The 20,091-nt window shown below is 45.1% G+C and overlaps 1 protein-coding gene across 1 annotated transcript in view; it reads right to left on the bottom strand.

Annotated features, from left to right (window-relative positions):
• The window catches only part of otud4 (OTU deubiquitinase 4), a gene marked incomplete in the record, with an annotated part of 21,419 nt that extends 1,565 nt beyond the window's left edge, over positions 1–19,854 (bottom strand). Inside the window, 20 exon segments of the mRNA XM_042216048.1 lie at positions 251–327; positions 433–1,111; positions 1,516–1,556; positions 2,126–2,776; positions 3,501–4,176; positions 6,059–6,130; positions 7,274–7,406; positions 7,617–7,782; positions 7,860–7,960; positions 8,045–8,145; positions 8,245–8,334; positions 10,370–10,483; positions 10,561–10,612; positions 10,944–11,106; positions 12,971–13,052; positions 13,328–13,400; positions 15,348–15,394; positions 15,477–15,527; positions 18,963–19,046; positions 19,447–19,854. Of these exon segments, the coding sequence (XP_042071982.1) occupies positions 251–327; positions 433–1,111; positions 1,516–1,556; positions 2,126–2,776; positions 3,501–4,176; positions 6,059–6,130; positions 7,274–7,406; positions 7,617–7,782; positions 7,860–7,960; positions 8,045–8,145; positions 8,245–8,334; positions 10,370–10,483; positions 10,561–10,612; positions 10,944–11,106; positions 12,971–13,052; positions 13,328–13,400; positions 15,348–15,394; positions 15,477–15,527; positions 18,963–19,046; positions 19,447–19,587 (3,594 nt within the window).
• Positions 19,855–20,091: the final 237 nt, after the last annotated feature.

The raw sequence follows: 20,091 nt of genomic DNA, 5'->3' as shown, positions 1-20,091 counted from the left end.
AATTTTTAAAACAAATCACTTTGTTATGAAAAGCTACCAGGGAGTTCAGAAATGTGACACTTTTCACATTATGGAAACTGTCAGATTTCCATAATGAAAGCCAACACCTGCTTACAGGAAATTGAAGGATGCCTTTCAGTGATCTTTTAAAGATAAAAGCCACTTCTAACTACTTATTAGATATTAGTTTCAAAATCAAAACCCGAAGTTAATTTGATTAGGTTATCAAGTTGCACAGAAATATACGTACTATGGGCATGTCGTTAAGTGGCGGATCCACCAGGAGCACTGCTCGTGGCAAACTCTCCCCCGGATCTCTCTTGAAGCCTATCAGGAAAACAAAATGAATTAAAAATGTTTCCACCTGACAGTTAAAAGAAAGCCATAACACCTTGAAATGTAAGGACTTCATCTCCCAGAATTCCTGCTTACTATAATTGGATGGGACCATCACTGATCGGTTACTGTTGGTAGTGGGAATGTTAGACGCAGCGGCGCTCTCCAGAGGACTGGAGATGTGGATGTTCCCGTGGCCAGGCATCGTGTCCCCGTTGATTGCCTGAAGCTGGTGCTGCTGCATCGCCCCCTGGCTCACCTGGAGCTCCTGGTGGGTGGATGCAGTTTGGTATGCCAGAGAGGAGGGGCTGTACGGACCCATGGCTGTGGGGTACACCGGGACCCCCGCGCCCTGATTTGGGTGGTAACCCTGAGATGAAGGCAGGGGACCCGAGTACGGTGGAGGTGGGGAAAGATACCCAACTGAGTAGCTTGGGTTTCGTGCAGGCATCTGTTGCCATGGCATCCTGGGGGGTTGTGGCTGGGTGATGGGGTACCTGGCCTGGTTGAAGGAGGGTTCAGCCGGACCGGGGGGCTCATCGAGCGCAGCCTGGTTGTCATATTGAGAGGGCACCGGTGCTACAGTGGGAGGGTACTGGTGAGGCGGATAGCCCTCCTGCGGGTTGGTGGGGGTGTTGCTGGGGGTGTTGCTGGGGGTGTTAGAGGGAAGGCACTGTGGGGACGGGGAACGGGAAGATGGCTTGGGCTGCATGGCATGGGCCTGCTGCAGGGGGACGAGGTACAGGTATGGTGGGTATATGGGCATGGAGTAGGCCTGTAGAGGAAGAGAGCAGAGGCAGGACTCAGCATCAGCCCCTCGTTATTTTACTTAAAAGTGCATCAAAAATAACTTTTGTTTTTATTTTAACAAAATTAAAGTACATCTTGTAGTGCTTGGCATTATTTTTACATAATTTACCACATTAAAATCTGTGTAAACAATACCTGTTGCTAGGCAACTGGGCATGCCGCATCAGAAGTCATTGTTTACGTGGTTGTATTTTTTTGTTTTTATTCCAAATGTTCCCAAAATACAGCACACGATGAATCAACTTGTTAACAGGAAATGTGAGATGATGGGCTTTTACTTTAACACAACCCTCCATCCTCTTCTCCAAACCTGGTCTGTGTCTTGTGGGTGTGCGTTTGTGTGTCTGTTGGTCCAGGCTTACGTCTTACCTTAACGCCCAAGTTAAAGAAAAACCTCAAGATGTTGACGTCTGAGGAGAAAAACAAAAAACACACAAGGATACAAAATCCTGATCAGATATCTCTTTCATGGTGTTGCTCACTGCGCTGACACATCGCAGCCTCTACTTTTGCTCCATGAAAACACTGACCATTAACATACAAAACTCATCTCTAGTCTATTTCAGCTGCTTCGTCTCACAGGGAAGCACCAGCATGTTCTTTATGTCTGACCCTGCCTGTATGGTGGCCTCCGTGCACATCTGTGAGTATTTTCTTTGCCTAAATGGTTCAAAAGCAGTTTTTGTGGAAGGACAGGTGTTTCCCGCTGAGGGAGTCCGTGTAGGACATCCAGTGCTGATTAAACTAAAGCATGTGGATATTTTCTCATGTTTTCAAATCTGCTGAAACACTTCTGTCATGCCTAATTTTTTTCATTATTTCGTTTTACTTTGACAGTCAGCACCGTCTTTGAATATAGAGCTGTGAGTCTCAGAGCACGACACAGGCATGGCTCTGATGCATGATCTGATTGTTCAGTTTTCTATGGCGACAGTTGACGTGGTTATTTATCATCTTAGGACTCTTTGGTGTGGCTCACCTGTGGGCAGGTCGTCCCCGGACTTGTTGGAAGAAAGGTTTGGAGTCGCAGCTATCTCGCCTCTCTCTCCCTGGGGGAATCCGGGATAAAGGAGGTCCTGGTAGAGCTGGGACATCTGCTGCAAGGGGACGGGTCCGGGGAGGGGCTGAGGAGGAGCAGAATGAGGGGGTTGAGGTGGGGATAGCTTCTCGGAGGCAGGTGGAGCTTGAGATTCGGGTGCAGACTGGTGCTGTTGTGGTGGGGCTTCGGTTTGGGTCTGGGGAACAATGGTGGAGGCAGAGAGAGAAAGGGAGGGATGTGGGACCTGGGAAGGGTGAGGAGCCTGGACGGGGGGGTGGGGAAGGGAGGCCTGGGGGTAGGAAGCCACAGGAGTGGGATAAGAGGTCTGAATGTGGGGCTGGAGGTCAGTCTGAGGCAGGACAGGCGCCTCTGTGCCAGACTGCGGCTGATCCTGGGGCTCGCTCAGCATCATGGGTGGGCCCATGATTTGTGGTAGAGAAGCCTGACTTTCAGTCTGGATTTGGGGTAAAGAAGACTCTGCTTGTTCCTCAGCTGAGGGCACAGAGACCTGGGTCTGGACCTCAGGTGGAGGAATTTCACTTTGGAAAGCCTGAGATGCCATCAGAGGGCCTCCAGTATTTGGTAAAGAATCTGAAAGAAAGAGAGAAGACATGAAGACCAAAGTAAATGACGTGCCAGCTGCTGATACATTTACCAATTATCTGCCTAAAAAAATACAAAACAGTCAAAATTAAGCACAAACTAAGGGGTGAGAACAAATATCTTTCAATTAAACTTCAAATATATTTGTTGTCTGTTAATCACGTTACTGATTTTCACTTTATGTTTATTAAAATCTCGCTGAAAACTGAAAAACAATCTTCAAGTTCCCAACAACAGAAATAAACCTGTTACAGCACAGTACAAAAATCCTTTGGATCATTTCACCCTTCAGAACAACTCTACCTGTATTTTCTTCTTTCATACGTCACCTGCTGGAGTTTTATAAAGAATTACAGTTGAGAATTATAAGGGGTGTGGCCACTTTCACTGTTAGCTGGGTGCTAGCCCAAAAAGCCTAGCCACACTGGCTATAGCCATCATTTAAATTGTTTACTACTAAACACCCAGAGCCTGAAACACCTGAGCAACCCCAAAAATGCTGGAATGGTAATAAACAAAGCTCTTATTTTGAAAGGCGCATCTGATTCAAAAGGATTTTAACCCCCAAAATAAACTTAAAAATAGTTTTTACTGGTTTAAACTGAAAGTCTGCTACTTGGTGTCAGTCTGGGGATATCTGTGCATTTACTTCTGTGGACAGCCTGCGGTCTAAACTGTGACACGAGCCTGAAACTGTGAACAGATTTCTTACTTGTGGTTGGAGGTGGAGCAGGTGGAGCCTCCCGGACTTCAGCTGAAGGATGAATTAAGGAGGAGGAGGGTGGAGTCTGGGAGCGGAGGAGAGAAGTGATAGGTGGAGAGGAGCGGGTAGCGGGGAAGCCTGGTGCAGCTGTGGGTGGGGAAGCAATGGGAGTGATGAAAGTGGGAGGAGGAACTGAGGAGGAAGGAGGAGGAGAGGTGGTTGGCTTAGGAAGATGAACAGATGCAGGGGGGAGTTTAGAGGATGAGGAGGAGGTGGGTGAAGCTGCGGGGAGAACGGGGGTGCTGTAGGAGAAGGCAGATGATGGGACAGAGGGAGGCAGCGGTGCTTCGCCTTTTGGAGAAGGTTTAGCAGCAGGAGGAGCAGCAGGAGGAGGAGGAGAGCCCGGCGCAGCAGTGGCTGAGGCGTAGGAAGGTGTGTTTGTTTTAGCAGCCGGAGCTACAGAAGTGAGTGGCAAACTGACAGAGGGGCTCGCATTTGGCATCAAGGCCTTGACAAAATTCAGCCCCGAGGGGGTGGAGTCAGAAGGTTTAGCAGCAGGAAGGGCGGGGCTGGTCATGGTGTCAGGTGTAGTGGTTGTAGAGGTTGCTGTAAGAGGTGGGGTGGAGGGTGTGGGTTTGTCCCCGGCAGAAGGAGACGGAGCTCTGACATCTTCAACGGGGCTCTTCTGTAAAAGGACAGAGCAGCAGCGATCAGACTCCAGGTTTTAAATTCCAGACGGTCCCTGAAGGTCTCAGGTAACATTTCAACGACCAAATGCACAGAAAAAAACAGCTGCTCAGCTTCTGGGGTCAGGTGGAAACTTCAGATTTGATAGATCATATATGGAGTGACCACATTCTTCATAGAGCTTCCTTTCTGAAGTCCCAGGTACGAAGCAAACTAGAACTCGTGCACTCATAGGCTTTTTCTCATTTTCAGAGGTTTTTTACCGATTTAAAAATCACCTCGTGGTCTCGCTCTCACATCGTTTCTCGTTGGAACGATTGCCGTCTCTCTTAAAGAGCATGGCAGCACAGCTTATGTTCCATCTGAACAAAGTCAGCGCGGTGGTGGAGCGATGATGATTTGGGCACCAGTCATTGAGTCATACATGAAGCCATCTTTATACAAAAGCGTTCTGTGTAAATGTAGGACCCCGTCAGCTGTCTGACACACAAACACTGTCATGCAACAGGACGATGGTCCAAGCCAAATTACAACCAAATGGCTAAAAAAACGAAGCAACCATGAAGTCCATGGAGGGCTGTGGTGAAAACTTAAGAGCTTTGCATAAATTACCATCTGTAAACCTCAATGACTGGAAGCAACGTTGTAAAGAAAATCAGGTCAAAACTGCTCCACAGTGATGTGAGGGAAGGACAGTCTCAAAGAAGCTCCTGAATGCTGTGGCGTACGTAGTTTTCAGAGGACGGCAAACGCCTCACGAGCTGACAGCGTGCGATCAGTTATTTTAATTTGTTTTAACTTATGTTTTGTATTCATCTTCTGTTTTATTGTTGTTAGTTTCTAAGTATTTTGGTTTTTATTCAGCAATCTAATTTTCCTACAAAGCTTCCTGATAGACTTTTTAATTTGATTTTCTTTATTAGCATTTCATCTCATTTTCTAATTGTTCTCAATTTAATTTCATGTACTCTAATTCTACTTGCAGGCCTTTCCATTTTAATTTCATTTCTTTGATGTTTTGTGTTTTTAATTTGAGTTTCGTGCCACTGCTGATTATTTTGTTTCATCCTTTTTTCTTCTGTCAGTCGTCTGTGTGAAAGGTGCTTTACAAATAAAGTTAGCATCAGTGTATCACTGAGCCTCGGCACCAGGATGCTTTTAACTTTAAATGCAGATCGTTGCATTAAACCTCTTAAATGAAGACACGAATGTTCACCGGCTGCTCCCATTAACAGTCATGTACGCACTAACTGAGCAGGCGAAATCATTCACAGCTGAATGTGAACAATGTCACATACCATGCGGTGCCTTTTTGTGCTGGTGATTAATGTTAGGGTGTTTAGTCTGTTTAAATCAAACTCTGGTTAGTTTTCCCCTTTTGACGAGGCTGTGCAGATGTGAACACTGTACAGAGAACACCACCTCCAAAGTACAGTTCACAACGAACACAGCGGTTCGTTTATGGTGTGAACGCGATCCAAACCAACTACTATAAGCTTGAGCTACAACACGCCCCGTAAGCTTGTGTTCTTTTGTATCCTCTGCTGGAAGGTCCTACAGATGTGCAGCGGTCTGTGCGGGATACCAACTAGCTGGGAAATGAATCAGTTCTCACACAGCATCTTCTTCCTGTATTTACTTTAGTTGCTTCCACACCAGACGCATCAGGCCAATGAGCAGACTGAAATGCTCTCACGTAGTTTGTAGTGATGCATTCTGGTCCGCTTGGACTTCGCTGTGTGCAAACAAACGAAACTGCGAGGGAAAAGCTGCAAGTTTACAAACTCATCAGCTGATTCGGACCAGAGGACATGGCCCTGAGAGCGTTTCTGCATCATAACATGTCTCCCTGTTTGTGTCCGTTTGTGGTCTGAACTCACCGTCTTGTTCCTCTGAGATCGCTTCTTCTCTCCTTTCCTCTTCCCTCCCTCTCCCTGCATCCCCGGCTGAGACTGAGGGGAGAAAAACAAACATTAGAAACATTAAAAACTAAAAAACATCTGCTGAACAAGAAACAGCGTGAGCATGATGAATTAAATCCAAACTCTCATCCTTCCCGGAGCGGCGTGTATCAGCCTCTGAGGAACATTTTCAGACTTTTACATGTCCTAACAGCGAGCCTGGAGCTCATTAAACATTTTTACCATATGGGCCACTTGCTGTGTGTTTTCTCTGTATCCCATCAATGCACTATTCCCCGAGTCCACATCAATACTTCGACATAGAAACACAACACTGAGGAAAATGAAGGAGAGGAAACGAAGCAGTGAAAATAGTGTCTGTAAATGTGAGTAACACTCCTGTCTGGCAGTCAGAGGTGAGCGAGGTAGAAAATAAACATAAAACTCTCAGTAAACTACGACACGGCGCCTGCAGGCTCCTCGACAGGTCAGAATCCATGTCGGCTTCTGTTTCTCCAGCTTACAGATGAGTTCCCACCTCTTCTGTTGGCCTTGCTTCTGTAGGAGACTTTGATTTGTTCTGCTTTAATTTCCTGTTGAAGTTTTCGGTAACCACCAGCAGCCATGTTTAGCAACACGCTGCATCAGCGCAAACGAAAACAAGACACTGCTGGTATTTACAAAGAGAGCACAGTGACACGATCACGTCTGAGGCACTGACCACGTTTCATGTGCATGTCTGGCTCTGCTTTTCTCTGTAGGCTCCTCTTGTTGGTGTTTTTAATATTTTTCACATGTGTAACACAGCAAAGCCAGAGCTGACAGGAGGAGCAGAAGCAGTGAAGAAAAGAAAAACGGGAAAAAAAACAGGAGAAAAATAAAAGTGTGGAGGAGAATATTTGCGACACAGTTTTTTCTGCTAACTCTATTTAATGTAATTAAAACAAAGAAAGAAAAAAGTCTCATGTCTCATCTTTTTGTTCTCGATATTAAAATGAACCGCCCGCGTCTGCGTTCAGCCGTAAAACTGAACACCTCTCTGCGCTGTCTGGGAATCGTCAGTGAATCTGGCCCCAGATGTTTAAACATCAGCTCGCTGCCTTTCTAAAAGGGTTCAAACCAGGTCGACCCAGCCTCAGCAGGACGTTCAGGTTTATCTGCACCTATCATGAAATCAGCCTCATGTGAACTCACGCCCAGTGCGGGGAAGCTGTGCTCGTCTCTGAGCTGGATCTCCACCAACGCCACGTTCCTCTCCTCCTCCTCTTTGGCCAATCGCTGCTCCTCTGTCAGGCCGAACGCCACCTCCGCCGCACCCACGGACTTCCTGTAGAAAGACACAGAAACGCAGAAGAACTTTATTTAATCCAAAGAGCAACAACAGCAGCGTAAAATGAAAAGAACTACAAAATAAATAAACTAATAATCGAGCTCAAAATGATATTTATGCTTTATAGAGGGAGATTATGAAGGAGGGGTTCAGTGATCGTGTCATTGTGAGATCCAGCACTGATGTATACAAACACAGATGACACACCTGCTGGTTTTGGCCCCGCCCTGCTCCTCTACATTGGCCTGCGGGGGCCAGGAGTGCTGCTTCAGCGTGCGGCCCCCTGAGCCCGGCGCCGCTGCCTGAGAACCAGAGGACGACGATGGCCCGACGGACTTCCCCCTTCCTCGGCCTCTCCCCCGCTCCTCCCACTCTGAAGGAGAAAGAGAGTTTCCACAGACTGCACTCATGCAATAAACCTGTAACATACGTGTGCGCGCACGTGTTCACCTCCTCCGTGCCCGTTGCTGAGCCTCTTGTCACGGTTGCCCACCTTGCTCCACCCGCTGTCATCACTGGGAGGGCGGACACTCCACAAAGGCACCACCTGCCTTAAAACACACATAACAAGATTTGTCACGTCTGTGCAACCTCCACGACACTGAGCGTGTGTGCGTGCTGTTAGTGCGACCTACTTCCTGCCCAGATCTTCTATGTAAACGGTCACTGGCTGGTTATTGGCCGGCACCTCCTTGATGACGGCGCTGTAGAGCCGATTGGTTCCCTCGAGACGAACCTGCAGGTGACGCACAAACAGCGTGAAACATGCACTCGGGAGATCACACACACACACACACACACACACACACACACACACACACACACACACACACACCTGGCAGCGGTCTCCTACAGTGAACTGCATCCCAGCAGCGATGCAGTAATCCAGCTTCTGTTGGGCTAAAAGAAAAAAAGAAAATAAAACGTGAAACATTCACTTTTAACTTTTGTTAAAAAATGATTTTCTGATCACTTTGAGTCCAAAAAGTGTTCAGAGTTCCCCTTCAGATCTTTTATCGCCAGCCTGACGTCTGTTTTCAATCTTCCTACAAAATCCAAAAACACAGCTGATTGTCACACTTTCAGCTTCTGCACCACCTGCTACGCTGCCACTGTTTTGCATATTTAAACACAGGTTATCACATCCAGCTGCTGCTGCCTGCCACCAACAGCTGTGTCCAGCTAAGTGGAGCAGTGGTCCTCCGCTTTAACGATCAGGCTGGGCACAGACGTCCCGCCTCATCGACAAGCCGGGACGGCGCTCAGAGCCAGTACCAGTCATTCTCTTAGTAGATGTTAAAATTGTACACAGCCTCAACACTTCTGCCCTCTGACCTCATCAGGATTCATGCCTCGTTCTCGCATTATTGCAGTCACAAACTCAGGTGTCCACCTCACCTGCAGGTCCACTGGGGTTATGACCTGATCAGTTAAAATGTAGTCGACATCGAGCCCCGACGTGCCGTGAGGAAATTTGAACTCTTGTTGGCAAAGAAATAATTTCAGAGAGCCGGCTGACCCGGACTTGTTGCCAAATGCAGCGCTCTGATTGGTCAGATCTGTTTATTCGTGTTTGAAAAAAAAATTACAAAATGGTTTGAAAAAATAAAAGCCTCAAATCTGCCCAGTGAAGTGATGCAGTCAGCGCTAACAGCTGTAGTTAAGATCAGGCGAGTCTGACTAATTTTACATGTTCGACATGTGAAGGAGTTTAGTTTATATTATATAATCACTGATGTACGAAGGACGCCATCCAAAAGTCAGTAGAGGATCAAAGCCGTGAATGACAGCTTTGATAAACCGTGTCAGCATAACTGGCGCTTCACAGCAGGGTCATAGCCTCGGGTGTTTTCCCGTCTTTAGGAATTCTCAGGAATCTGGAACATCCCAACAGAATCCCATTGGTGTGCAGAGAGTTCAATACAAAGTCCAGAACTGCAAGTTGTCCCAAACGTTCAACTCTGTAAAGTGTCCACATTGAACATTACAGTCTGACGATCAGCGGGCAGTTTGAAGCAGCCCCGAAAGAAAACCAAGCCCAAGACGACAAATCTCAACAGTGAGTCTGCGCTGCTATTTGAAGTCTGAGTTAGTTTAATGAATATAAAACTGTCTCCTTTGAGTCTATATTTATACGTAATGTGATTGTGACCTCTGCAGCTGACAGGGTTTCCCAGCATTTATCCAGCACCACAGTAACACCTGAGAAACCTGAAGCACTTCCTGCAGACAGCTTCCTGTGGTTTCAGTGGGAGCTTACCACACATTACCAGCACTCACTCAGGTGTGATGCACCAGCACAGATACACATCATGCACTCCCAGCATATTTCTAGCAGTGGCGTGCATGCAACACCACAGGAACCAGTGTCTCCTCTCTCTGCTCACATCGGTTTGCTCTCAGCTCAGCCAAATTCCCAACTAAACTATCCTCGCGTTTGCTTTTGTCAGACCACTGTAGGAAATAGTACCACCAACATGGCCGGTTATAACCGATGCAAACCAGCCTGTACTTTGAAGCAGTGTTCTGGTCTGCTCGTCTTCAGTCACCCGTCCAAGCAGCCGGACGTTCTTATAACTTATGAAAGTGTTCTTGACCCATACGTGACCATCAGACTGCTGCTTACACCACTCACATCTTTGATGTGCTGCATACCACACATCCCTCCAGCCCACGCACATGTGTGAACACAAGAATGTGTATTTAAATTTTACTTAGTTTTTAAACTCGTGTTGCTCTAGTTATTTTTATCTTGTGAAAATGTTCAACAAACATGTTTCATCGTAACGTTGACCTCGCGTGAACTTACACACGACAAAACTGATAGTGAAGCAGGTCGTTTCTTTGGACATCGGCCTGGGATCTGACTACTTTTAGACACATGCTTTGTTTTTCTGTGTGTGTGTGTGTGTGTGTGTGTGTGTGTGTGTGTGTGTGTGTGTGTGTGTGTGTGCGCGTGCGTGTGGCCGTGTGCTAGTCTCTGGCAGCTTGTGCCAGACATCGTACTCCACATTTCTGAGCAATGTCGGGTTCAAAGATCGCCTCACCCTCTGAGGCAGCCGACGCCCACGGCCCTGTTACACACACACACACTTCAGTGACAGTACTACCCTGTGTGGTTGTTATAAAACATGTGTTTTATGAATGTTACCCTGTAGCTTTGGTTGTGCTTCGTGGAGGTAGGGCTGGTTCCATTTTCCACCCTGAGCCACAAAAACAGACATCATGAGATTATTAAAGCCTTAAAGTTTTACTGTGTTTGATAAAAGGAGCTGAGAACACTTACAAAGGAAATAAAGTGTCAATATGTCCGAAAAGTAGGTAATCAGTTTTTAGTATACAAAAGTAAATCAATAACGATGAGGAAGTAAACTAAACCAGCAGCCTGTGAATTCACTGCCAGTAAATAAAAATGAAGTGTGAGTGCTCGTTTACTAAAAATCAGGCACAAGGTGCTGGATTTTGACTCATTTCCCTTCACAGTAAAAGTTATCATGCAGGTGAATAAACCGCTGCTTGATGCCAGTTTCCTACCACAGCGCCTCGTCTACATCCAGGTCGGAGTCGTCGCTGCTGGGGCAGGCGGGCATGCAGTCGTCGCTCAGGAGGTCGGCGGGTCGGCCGATGCGCTGACAGGAACCCAAATAGCTGCGGTCCACCTTAAACACGCCTTCGTACAGCAGCTCGTACAGGACGGCTGCAGGAGAATCACACAGAGACTCGGGATGAGGGTTTTTCTGGGGTTTGCTGCTGTGTTCGTGTGAATCACAGGAGGTCTAATTATAGCCTGAAGTCTAACTTTTGATAAGAGGCGAGACCGAAATTCAATATTTGAAAAACCAAGAAAAAAAAAAAAAGTGAGTGAATGTGTAACCCACGCTCTGTGGGCTCATCCAGTTTCATTAAACTGTAATCACTGACTTACTGTCTTTGCAGGCTGCATTTAAGTGGATGGATTGATTATGATGAACAATCACATAATAATACAAGACTGTCATGTTGGGCGAGCCTCGACTTTGACTGCCACCTTTTTAACAAAGCATCAGACCCCTGCTGTGGGCCTATGAAGAATAGCCTGTAGTCTCTTTTCCACTGGCATCTACTTGACTTCAGTCGTTTTCTATTACAACTGAGCGAAACCTCAATGTAGGCGAAGCAGTTACAGCAAGGCAGCCCGAAGCCCCACAAGCTCTTGGTACGCGACACAAACACAACAATGGAGGGCATCGGGGTGCATGCTGCTCGGCCCATGTGGCGATTAGCTGGTATTATCCGGTACCTACTCAGCCAGGGTTTCAAATGTGCCGAGTCACTCCGAAAATGTGACGTCAAAAGACGGAATGTCACTGATTGGCCAAGAAGTGAAAACACCACGTGAGTCATGAGAGTAACGCCTTCACAAGAATTTTTTGAAACCCGACGATGAGGAAGACGGCTGCACCACAACATCGTGGTCCAGCAACAAGGTGGGTTTTAGCAGCAGGCGTACCATCACCCTGACGTCCTCCATTGCTGTGTTGTGTTTCTGTCGCACACAAATGACGTCAGGGGAGTTTCGGGCTGCCATGTTGAACTATGTTTGAGCTGGTACTCAGTGAGACACGCTGGGTGGATGTGGGCCACGACCCCACTCTATACCCCTACAAGGTTTCACCACTTTTAGAGATATCGTGTTCACAGACAGAACGCTACATGAAAAACTTGACCTTCACGTCAGAGGTAACAAATACGTTTGATAGACGATCCCGAGGTGAAGATTTAAGGGGAAAGTGATACGAGGGCTCAGGCAGTAAAGCATCTACCAAGCAGAAGATCGAAAGATCAGTCTGTTCCTTTGGTCCAAGTATCCTGAACCCCCACGTTTTGACTGTGTTGTAATGTTAGATAGTGCTGCATGAATGTGTGTCTGTGACAGGGTGAGTGAAGCGAATCAAGTTTGTAGTACAGAAAACGTTCTGAGTCAGCAGACACCTGCGAGCTGCTCACAGAGTTTAACTTCTGTGTTTATGCTGCAAAGTGTCGGTTTTCTCGGGTCGCTGGACTTCAGAAACTTACACTACAAGAAACACTACAAGCTTACGTTACATCAAATTAACGGGCAGTAATTAGACGACAGCGACTGTTAGAGATGTCAAACAGAGACATCAGTGTTAAACGCTGGACACACAGCAGCATGAATCAGAGGCTCTGCAGGCTCTCCTGTGATTGTTCACCTTTAGCAGAGTTAAGACAAAACCAGTTTGTGCAGCGTGGTGAATGACTCACGCTGCTCCTCTTGCACACTGACTAAGAAGTGTTATGAAGATTTGAGCTGAAAGGGTTTCCTCGGAGTGCCGCAGCCTTACTCTGACTATGTGGTGTTTGGTTTATAATGTGGTCTCTGTTCTCTCATTTTCTCTGCCGAGTGCCCACATTTTGATTGATGCTCTCATCTGTTTGTTATGAATTCACTGAGACTTCTCTTCAGTGATGATTATCCTCCCTGAGAGGATCTGCAGGATCAGTTAAACTCTTTTCCAGTCTCCTTGTTTTACAAACAAAATGAAATCACAGACACTCACACTGGCAGAGTGCGGTGTTCTTGATCCAGCTGATGGGATAAACACTGTCATAGTGATTCCCGTTCAGGAAGCACAGCTGCACCTGTAGAGGCAAACAAACGGTTCGGCTTCAGTAAATAAAAGAGTGGAAACTGAAGTGAGAAGAGCCCGAAAGGCTTCGGGATGAACCGATCTTTTTTTTTCCTGCTTTAAAATATCCGGTAAAGACAAAATAACAAGCTGTGTCGTTTGAAAAATCGCCGTTAGCGCCTCAAAGCTTCCGCCTGACAGCTAGGTGTATTTTCTGAAAGTTTTCCTCCGACAGGAAATGCAAATGGTGTCTCTAACTAAACGCTCGGCCGAACGCGTCCACCTCACCTTGTCCTTGAAGTTGTTGCCTGTGATGTTGACGGCTGGCTTGCCGGGCTCCTGGAAGATCAGAAAATCCCTCCTGCAGGAAGAGATCAAAAGAGACGAAGAGAGAGAGAGGAGAGGATGAAATGAGATGACGAAGCTTTGGTGACTCATCGTTTTCACCATCTGATGCTAAACTCGGGGGCAGGAACGCAGATTCCTCCAACTATAAATGAGGACGAGCTTCCGCACGTTTGGACCCAGAGAGCCAAAGCTGTCACACCTGGGATGATTTCACCGCCACCTCGGGATGCTGCTTCATATCTGACTGAGATGAGCATTCCCGACGGGCTGCCCTTTAAAGCCTAACTCAGGGTTTAAGTGTTGCCGTGTCGACAGACTGATGGTCGTTGCCGACCTGTTAAGACCCCCGAGCCTCGTTCACAAACATTTCACAAGCAGATCATCGTCAAACTCCGTGAACGTCTCAGACTGTGCGTCCAAACAAAAGGTGATGGTCTGGGTGTCTTAGAAAACTTAAATGCACATCTTTAAACTAAATAAAAAGAAACGTTATTTGTCTCATTACGTGCAGTTTCCCAAAACAGCTGGCAGCGCTGCCTCAAAGGGAAAATCTTTGGTGACTTCCTTCTTCAGTTATTTTCAGAAAACTTGACCTTTGACCTTGAGGTCGAGGTCACCAAGATCCAAACTCGTCCAAGACTTGTCGTGACCCCATCAGTCTTTTACAGCTAAGGGGTAAAAACCCAAACATAATCCATCTATTCTCTTCTGCTCATTTGCGTCCAGGTCATGGGGGCAGAAGATTTTCATCAAGTGTAGCTTCAAGACCTCCTAAAGTAAATGTGGCGCCTCTTTACAGCCACAGACAACGAGTCACAACCATTTTCATCAAAATCATCCGAGCGGTGGCAGTACAGTGTCACTAGGATCATTGCACACATCGTTATCGGCGCTTAGAAACTGCACTGCCATATTATCAAAAACACCTCACACGGCATTGGTCCGCTGCTCAAAACCTGCACCAATGAAACTGGAGGAAGAACTGAGCAGCACACACTCAAAAAGACTAGTTTGAAACCTGGATGCTGACAGAGGTGATTTTAGCTTTTAGTAACAAAACAAAACGTCTCATAAACGAGTGATTATTGTTACTATGTGAATAAAATATCCAAGTATCACATTTGCACTGGCCACTATATTAGATACACCTTGTTAGTGCCAGACTGGACCTGTTTGCCTTAATTCTTCGTGGCAGAGGTTTAAAAGGCTGCTGGAAACATTGCTGTGGCTTCAGTGACACAACAGCATCACACAGTTACTGCGGAGGTTTCAGCTGCGCGTGTAAATCTCTGCTTCTACCACGTCCTAAAGGTCCTCTGTTGGATGTCTGGTGACTGTGGAGGCCAGTGAGTATAATAAACTGGTTCAAGAAACCAGTACTGGGAGCTGGGAGGAGTGACACCCAGTGTGGGCCTCTGCTGCTTCATGGTTTAATGTGTTGTGCATTCAGAGATGCTCTTCTGCATACCTTGGTTGGAATATGAGTGCTTATTTGGGTTGCTGTTACCTTCCTATCAGCATTCTGCTCTTAAATCTGACATAAACAAGCCGTTCTCTGCATATTCTGTCAGTTTTGAATTATTCTCTGTAAACCACAGAGATGGTTGTCGGGGAAAATCCCAGCAGATCAGCAGTCTCTGAACTACTCAGACGAACAACCACGCTACGCTCAAAGTCACTGAAATCACCGTTCTTCCTCATTCTGATGCTCAGACTGAACTTCAGCAGGTCGTCTTCACCATTTCTCCACACACAAACAGACAGAGCTGCTTTCATGTGATTGGCTGATTAGACATTTGTGTTAACGAGCATTTAAATAGGTATACTTAATGAAGTGGCCAGTGAGCGTAAAGCTTTATTATCCACAGTGAATAAAGCTCAAACACTGTGGGAACTCCCACTAGGCTTTCTGTCGAGTTAAAGTGCAGCTCTCTGTTCAGAGACCTCTGATCTCACTCACTTGTACATGGCGGCCAGCGCGTTGATCTCCACCTCTCCCACCCATTGCTGGAAAACAGAGAAACTTTATGAGCTTTCATATTAAAATGACCCAGCATGTGAGAACAATAAGAGCGTGTGGTGTTTTTACCTGTGGATCCTGAAGCTTGCACAGGTAATCCTCAAAGTCACCTTCAATAAACTGCAAAACAAAAACAGCAGTGACTTTTTTAGGCAATTTTCTTCCTCAGTTCTCCCAAAAAACCAAAAACATGATGTGTGAGGCTGAAAACAAAGCCAAAATAAAACCGCCACTTCCTCTAAAGGATACGCGAGTCTGTCCCCACAGACTCCAGTGTTGCCATGTTTAACTCTGCAGCAGAAATAAACATGTTTACAGCTGACCAGGCCACACAAAACCTAAAACACCGCAGTCAGAGGTAACTAAATTTAGCCGTTTAGCCAATGACATGCTGTCGAAAGATATTTTTAACCTCCTAGGACCTGGCGTCCACGTATGTGGACATCACATTTTGGGTTATTTAGACCAAAATACTCAATTTTGCTCTACAAGGACCTGATATCCACTTACGAGGACTTTATACTGCCACTGTCCTTTAAATGAATATCCTCATGTGTGGATCTAATTTTTCTTAGAAACAAAAATTTGGTAAAAAGAAAAAATCTGGTAATTCTTTGTTTTTACATTCATCGGGCCCCAATGTGCCCAAATATCAAAGAGAAATTAAAAATGCATGCTGTGGAAGAGTTCAGGTCTTAGGAGGTTAAAAATGAATTTAGAAAAGAAAAAATCTATCAGACTGTACTCCCTCCATCAAGATATTTAAGAAGTAAACAAGTGAAAAACAAACAAACACACACAAGAAATTATTTAAAAGTTTTTTGAAAAGGGACCTAAAACATTTCCACTCCTTCAGGAAGTGAAGGCAGCAACATGACAGGTGGAGCTTTAATGCTGTTGATCCACCTCTATGCCCCATTCTGACAGCAGCTCACAGCTCCTGCTCTGCCAGCTGCCCAAAAGGCACCCTGGGAAATGTAGTAAAGCCCTGCAGCAGAGCGAGTTTATCACCACTATTAAAAACAACACCAGCAGCAGCTTTTGCTTTCATTTCCTCTCATGTGTCACTCAGGGAGCGAAAACCCGCAGAGTCACTCAACCGTGATCTGTGATTCACAGAAGAGTAAATCGACTCCTCGACAGCAGTTTGAGGGTCCAAAAACAGCCAAAAATCTGCTCAGACAGGAAACGTTTGAGCCTTTTCTGTCTCACATTTGGTGTGAACTCACTAACTTTCAGTTCTCAGCTGTTGAAAACAAAAACAAGACATTTAAAAAAAATAAAACTTGGTAATTTATATTATTTATCGACGAAACGAGCAGGATCATGATTACGTGCAGCTCATGCATTAAAACAAGACCGAAAGCTCGAGCTTTCACACGTTTTCTGCTATAAATAGAGAAGTTGCAGCTTGTGTGAGAGGCAAAAGCAGCTTCTTTTCTCAATGTTAGGCCACAGGGTGACGTCACTAAAGAGAATAAAGCTAAACTAAACAAACAAAAACAATTTATTTTTTTTTAATTCTATCATGTTTTTACTTGTCTTACTTTACAGACTTATGATTAACTCGACTGCAATTGAATAACAGCTCGGTCCGGCTCTTTAAGAGGAAAAGCAAACCCTAAAAATACCAGAACTATTAACTTTGCTCAGCGTCGTCACGTTTGTCAAAACAAACAGTATCGGGAGGCTTCGGTACGTCTGCTTATTGAGACTCGGGACACATTTGTTTTGATTTATTGTGAAGTCCCCGACAACCACCAGCCACACCATCATGAAGATAAATTACAACTGAACGTCTCTGAATAGTGAAAAAGACATTAACTAAACTGAGATACATTAAAACAATATAACAACCTCTCAGTTACAATAACAGGTTACAGATGGAGAATGCAAGCACATGCTTAGTGAAAATTACTTCTAAATATAAGTTCAAATTCTCAGTGCTGAGCAGACATGGTGTAAGCACCTGTTACATCTACATTTATTATTCATGTAATTTATTAGTTCGAAGCCTCAGAGCTCATAGAGGGGATGTTTACACCTCCCAGGATTAATTATAACACACGGGTGGGACAAAACCGAGCCGCCTCGTTGAAGTATATATATAATGTTTAACAATCACCTTTGTTTGAATGCTGTGTGTAATCAGTACGAACGGGTCACCAGCTGAATTTATACTCACTGGCCACTTCATTAGGTACACCTGTCAGCAGCTCAGTGCATTCATGTACACTGGTCAAGATGACCTGCTGAAGTTCAGTCTGAGCCCAGGGATAGGGAGGAAAGTGGATTCAAGTGACTTTGAACGCACATGGTTGTTGGTCTGAGTATTTTAGAAGCTGCTGATCTGCTGGGATTTTTCAGCACAACCATCTCTGTGGTTTCAAGGTCCAAAAAAAAAAAAAAAAAAAACGAAAAAAACCAAGGAACAGCAGGTCTCTTGGTAAAAATGCCTTGACGATGTCATGGACAGCCTGCTTCATGTTGATAGGAAGGCAACAGCAACTCAAATGACACCCTTAATACCAAGGCATGCAGAAGAGCATCTCTGTATGCAGAACACATGAAACCATACCAAGCACACACTCCTGTCAGCTAAGAGCAGGAAACTGAGGCTACAATTAACACAGGCTCGCCAAAAACGGTCAACAGAGGACTGGAGAAATATCACCTGATCTAATGCGAGTCTTGATTTCTGCTGCAACATTTAGATAGTGGGTTCAGAATATTTTCTCAACACTTTTCCTCCACAGATCTCAATCCAGTAGAGCACCTTTGTGATGCGGTTGAGCAGGAAATCAGCAGGATGCCATCACATCAACATGAACCAAAATCTCTGAAGAATGTTTCCTGCTCCTTGTTGAATCTGTGCCACAAAGTATTAAAGCAGGTCTGACAGCAAAAGGGCATCCAACCCTGTACTACCAAATAAAGCAGCCGGTAAGTGTATACATGGGTAACTGTACAGATAAAGAACTGAAATTGTCCGTAATGTACAAAAATATACACAGTGTCCAACCTATATGATACACTGACTCTAAATTATGTGTTTTTTGATGTCTTTTCATAGGTATGAGTGCAGTTATTGAAGTTTTACCCTTTAACTTTCACTTCAGTTTCCAGGGCATTTGCATGTTTCAGTTTAGTTTGACTAGTTTCAGTGTTCGTTGTAGTCGTTTTTTATCATCATCGTGTGAACAGATTTAAGAAGTTCACAAAAGACATTACAATAAAAATAAATATCTCACGACACATGGACATCCCAGTGTCAATGAACATCAACACCAAAGCCTCCCGATGACTACTGGGTTGACAAATTTGCTTAAACCAATAAACCTGTTTATTATTTCCCTTTAGTTACTTTTCAAACCACACAATATGGTTTCAGTTTCTTTTTAACACAAATTTCTCCTCCTTTCTAAGAATTCTAATTCAGTAAATAAAAAATACTCCCTGGCAGCTATTTTTACCACAAATCTACTTTCTAGTTCGAAAAGTAAAACCACTTTGCTCTCCCATGATGTTGTTTTATTTTGGTGACACTGTACATACCGCCTCATAGGTGTCTCTGTTCTGCTTCAGAAACTCCACACACTTCGCCCTGACTTTAGTATGAAGGCTTTGGCAATGCAGCACCTACACAGGAGGGGTCAAAGGTCAACAATAAACACAAACAGACATACTTAATATCAATATTCTCACATATATTGTGGAAATATTACATTTACAATTCGTTAAGAAGTTGTAAACAGCTGACCTTTGCAGTCAGAAGCCTAGCAGAGACACTTTTGGGTAAACAAGCCGGAAGTACGATTTACAAAAGCCACAATTAAATTTTTTTTCATCATTTAAAGTTTATTCATTTGTAGATGTAGGTCTGAGTCTAAGCTGAAACCAGAGTTTGTGGGCATAACTTTTGTTCGGCTAACATTAGGACATCGCAGCTGCACACCAAACAGACCAAGCCCAGCTTCTCACCTGTGCTAAGCTAAAAACTTACTTAACGTTAGCATTTTCTGTAGTTTTTCCGTTTTACCTGCTCGGCGACAGCCCGAAACAAACAGGACCCGTCTTTGGCTATCTTCTTCCGATGCAAACCGATCGATTTCAAGTAGTCATCCATTAATTTCTCGGCACCCCTCTCGTCAATACTCTGCATGCTTCCGCCGCCGTCCATGCTAGCAGGGTGCTAGCCGCTAAAGATACCTGCGTGTTTTGGACGTCAAGCGGGGCGAAACTTTGCGCTAAAAGTTGTCAATATCGCCACCAAAAAGAGTTACATAACGACATCTACGAACTAAAATGAGTTAGCGTCAGCGGTGACAGCGTCCAGTTTCGTTTTCCTGGAAGCCCGGTTCATCCCGCTGACAGAATCCCAGCTTCAGAAAGTGAAAGTCAACTTTAGCTCTCACGGTTAGCACGCAGGCTAACAGCTAACAACACGCCCCCTTCACTGTCAAACTTGAACGGAACAGATTCTACAAAGTAAAAGCCTCCATTTGTCAATAACACTCGATTAATTCATCGCGAAATTAACTCTAAGACTCCTCGGTGTATAAAATTCGTTACTGAAGTGATGAATTTAATAATAGTACATTAGTACAACATAATAAAAAGTTCTGTTCGCAGGTTTTCTGACATAATTCATCATAAAACAAAGACTTCCACAGTTGCTATCAAA

Source organism: Haplochromis burtoni, unplaced genomic scaffold, assembly GCF_018398535.1.
Source record: "Haplochromis burtoni strain Fernald_Lab_line unplaced genomic scaffold, NCSU_Asbu1 Contig_906, whole genome shotgun sequence".
NCBI lineage: Eukaryota > Metazoa > Chordata > Actinopteri > Cichliformes > Cichlidae > Haplochromis > Haplochromis burtoni.
Note: the sequence above shows the minus strand (reverse complement) of the source record. Positions and strands in the feature narration are given on the sequence as shown.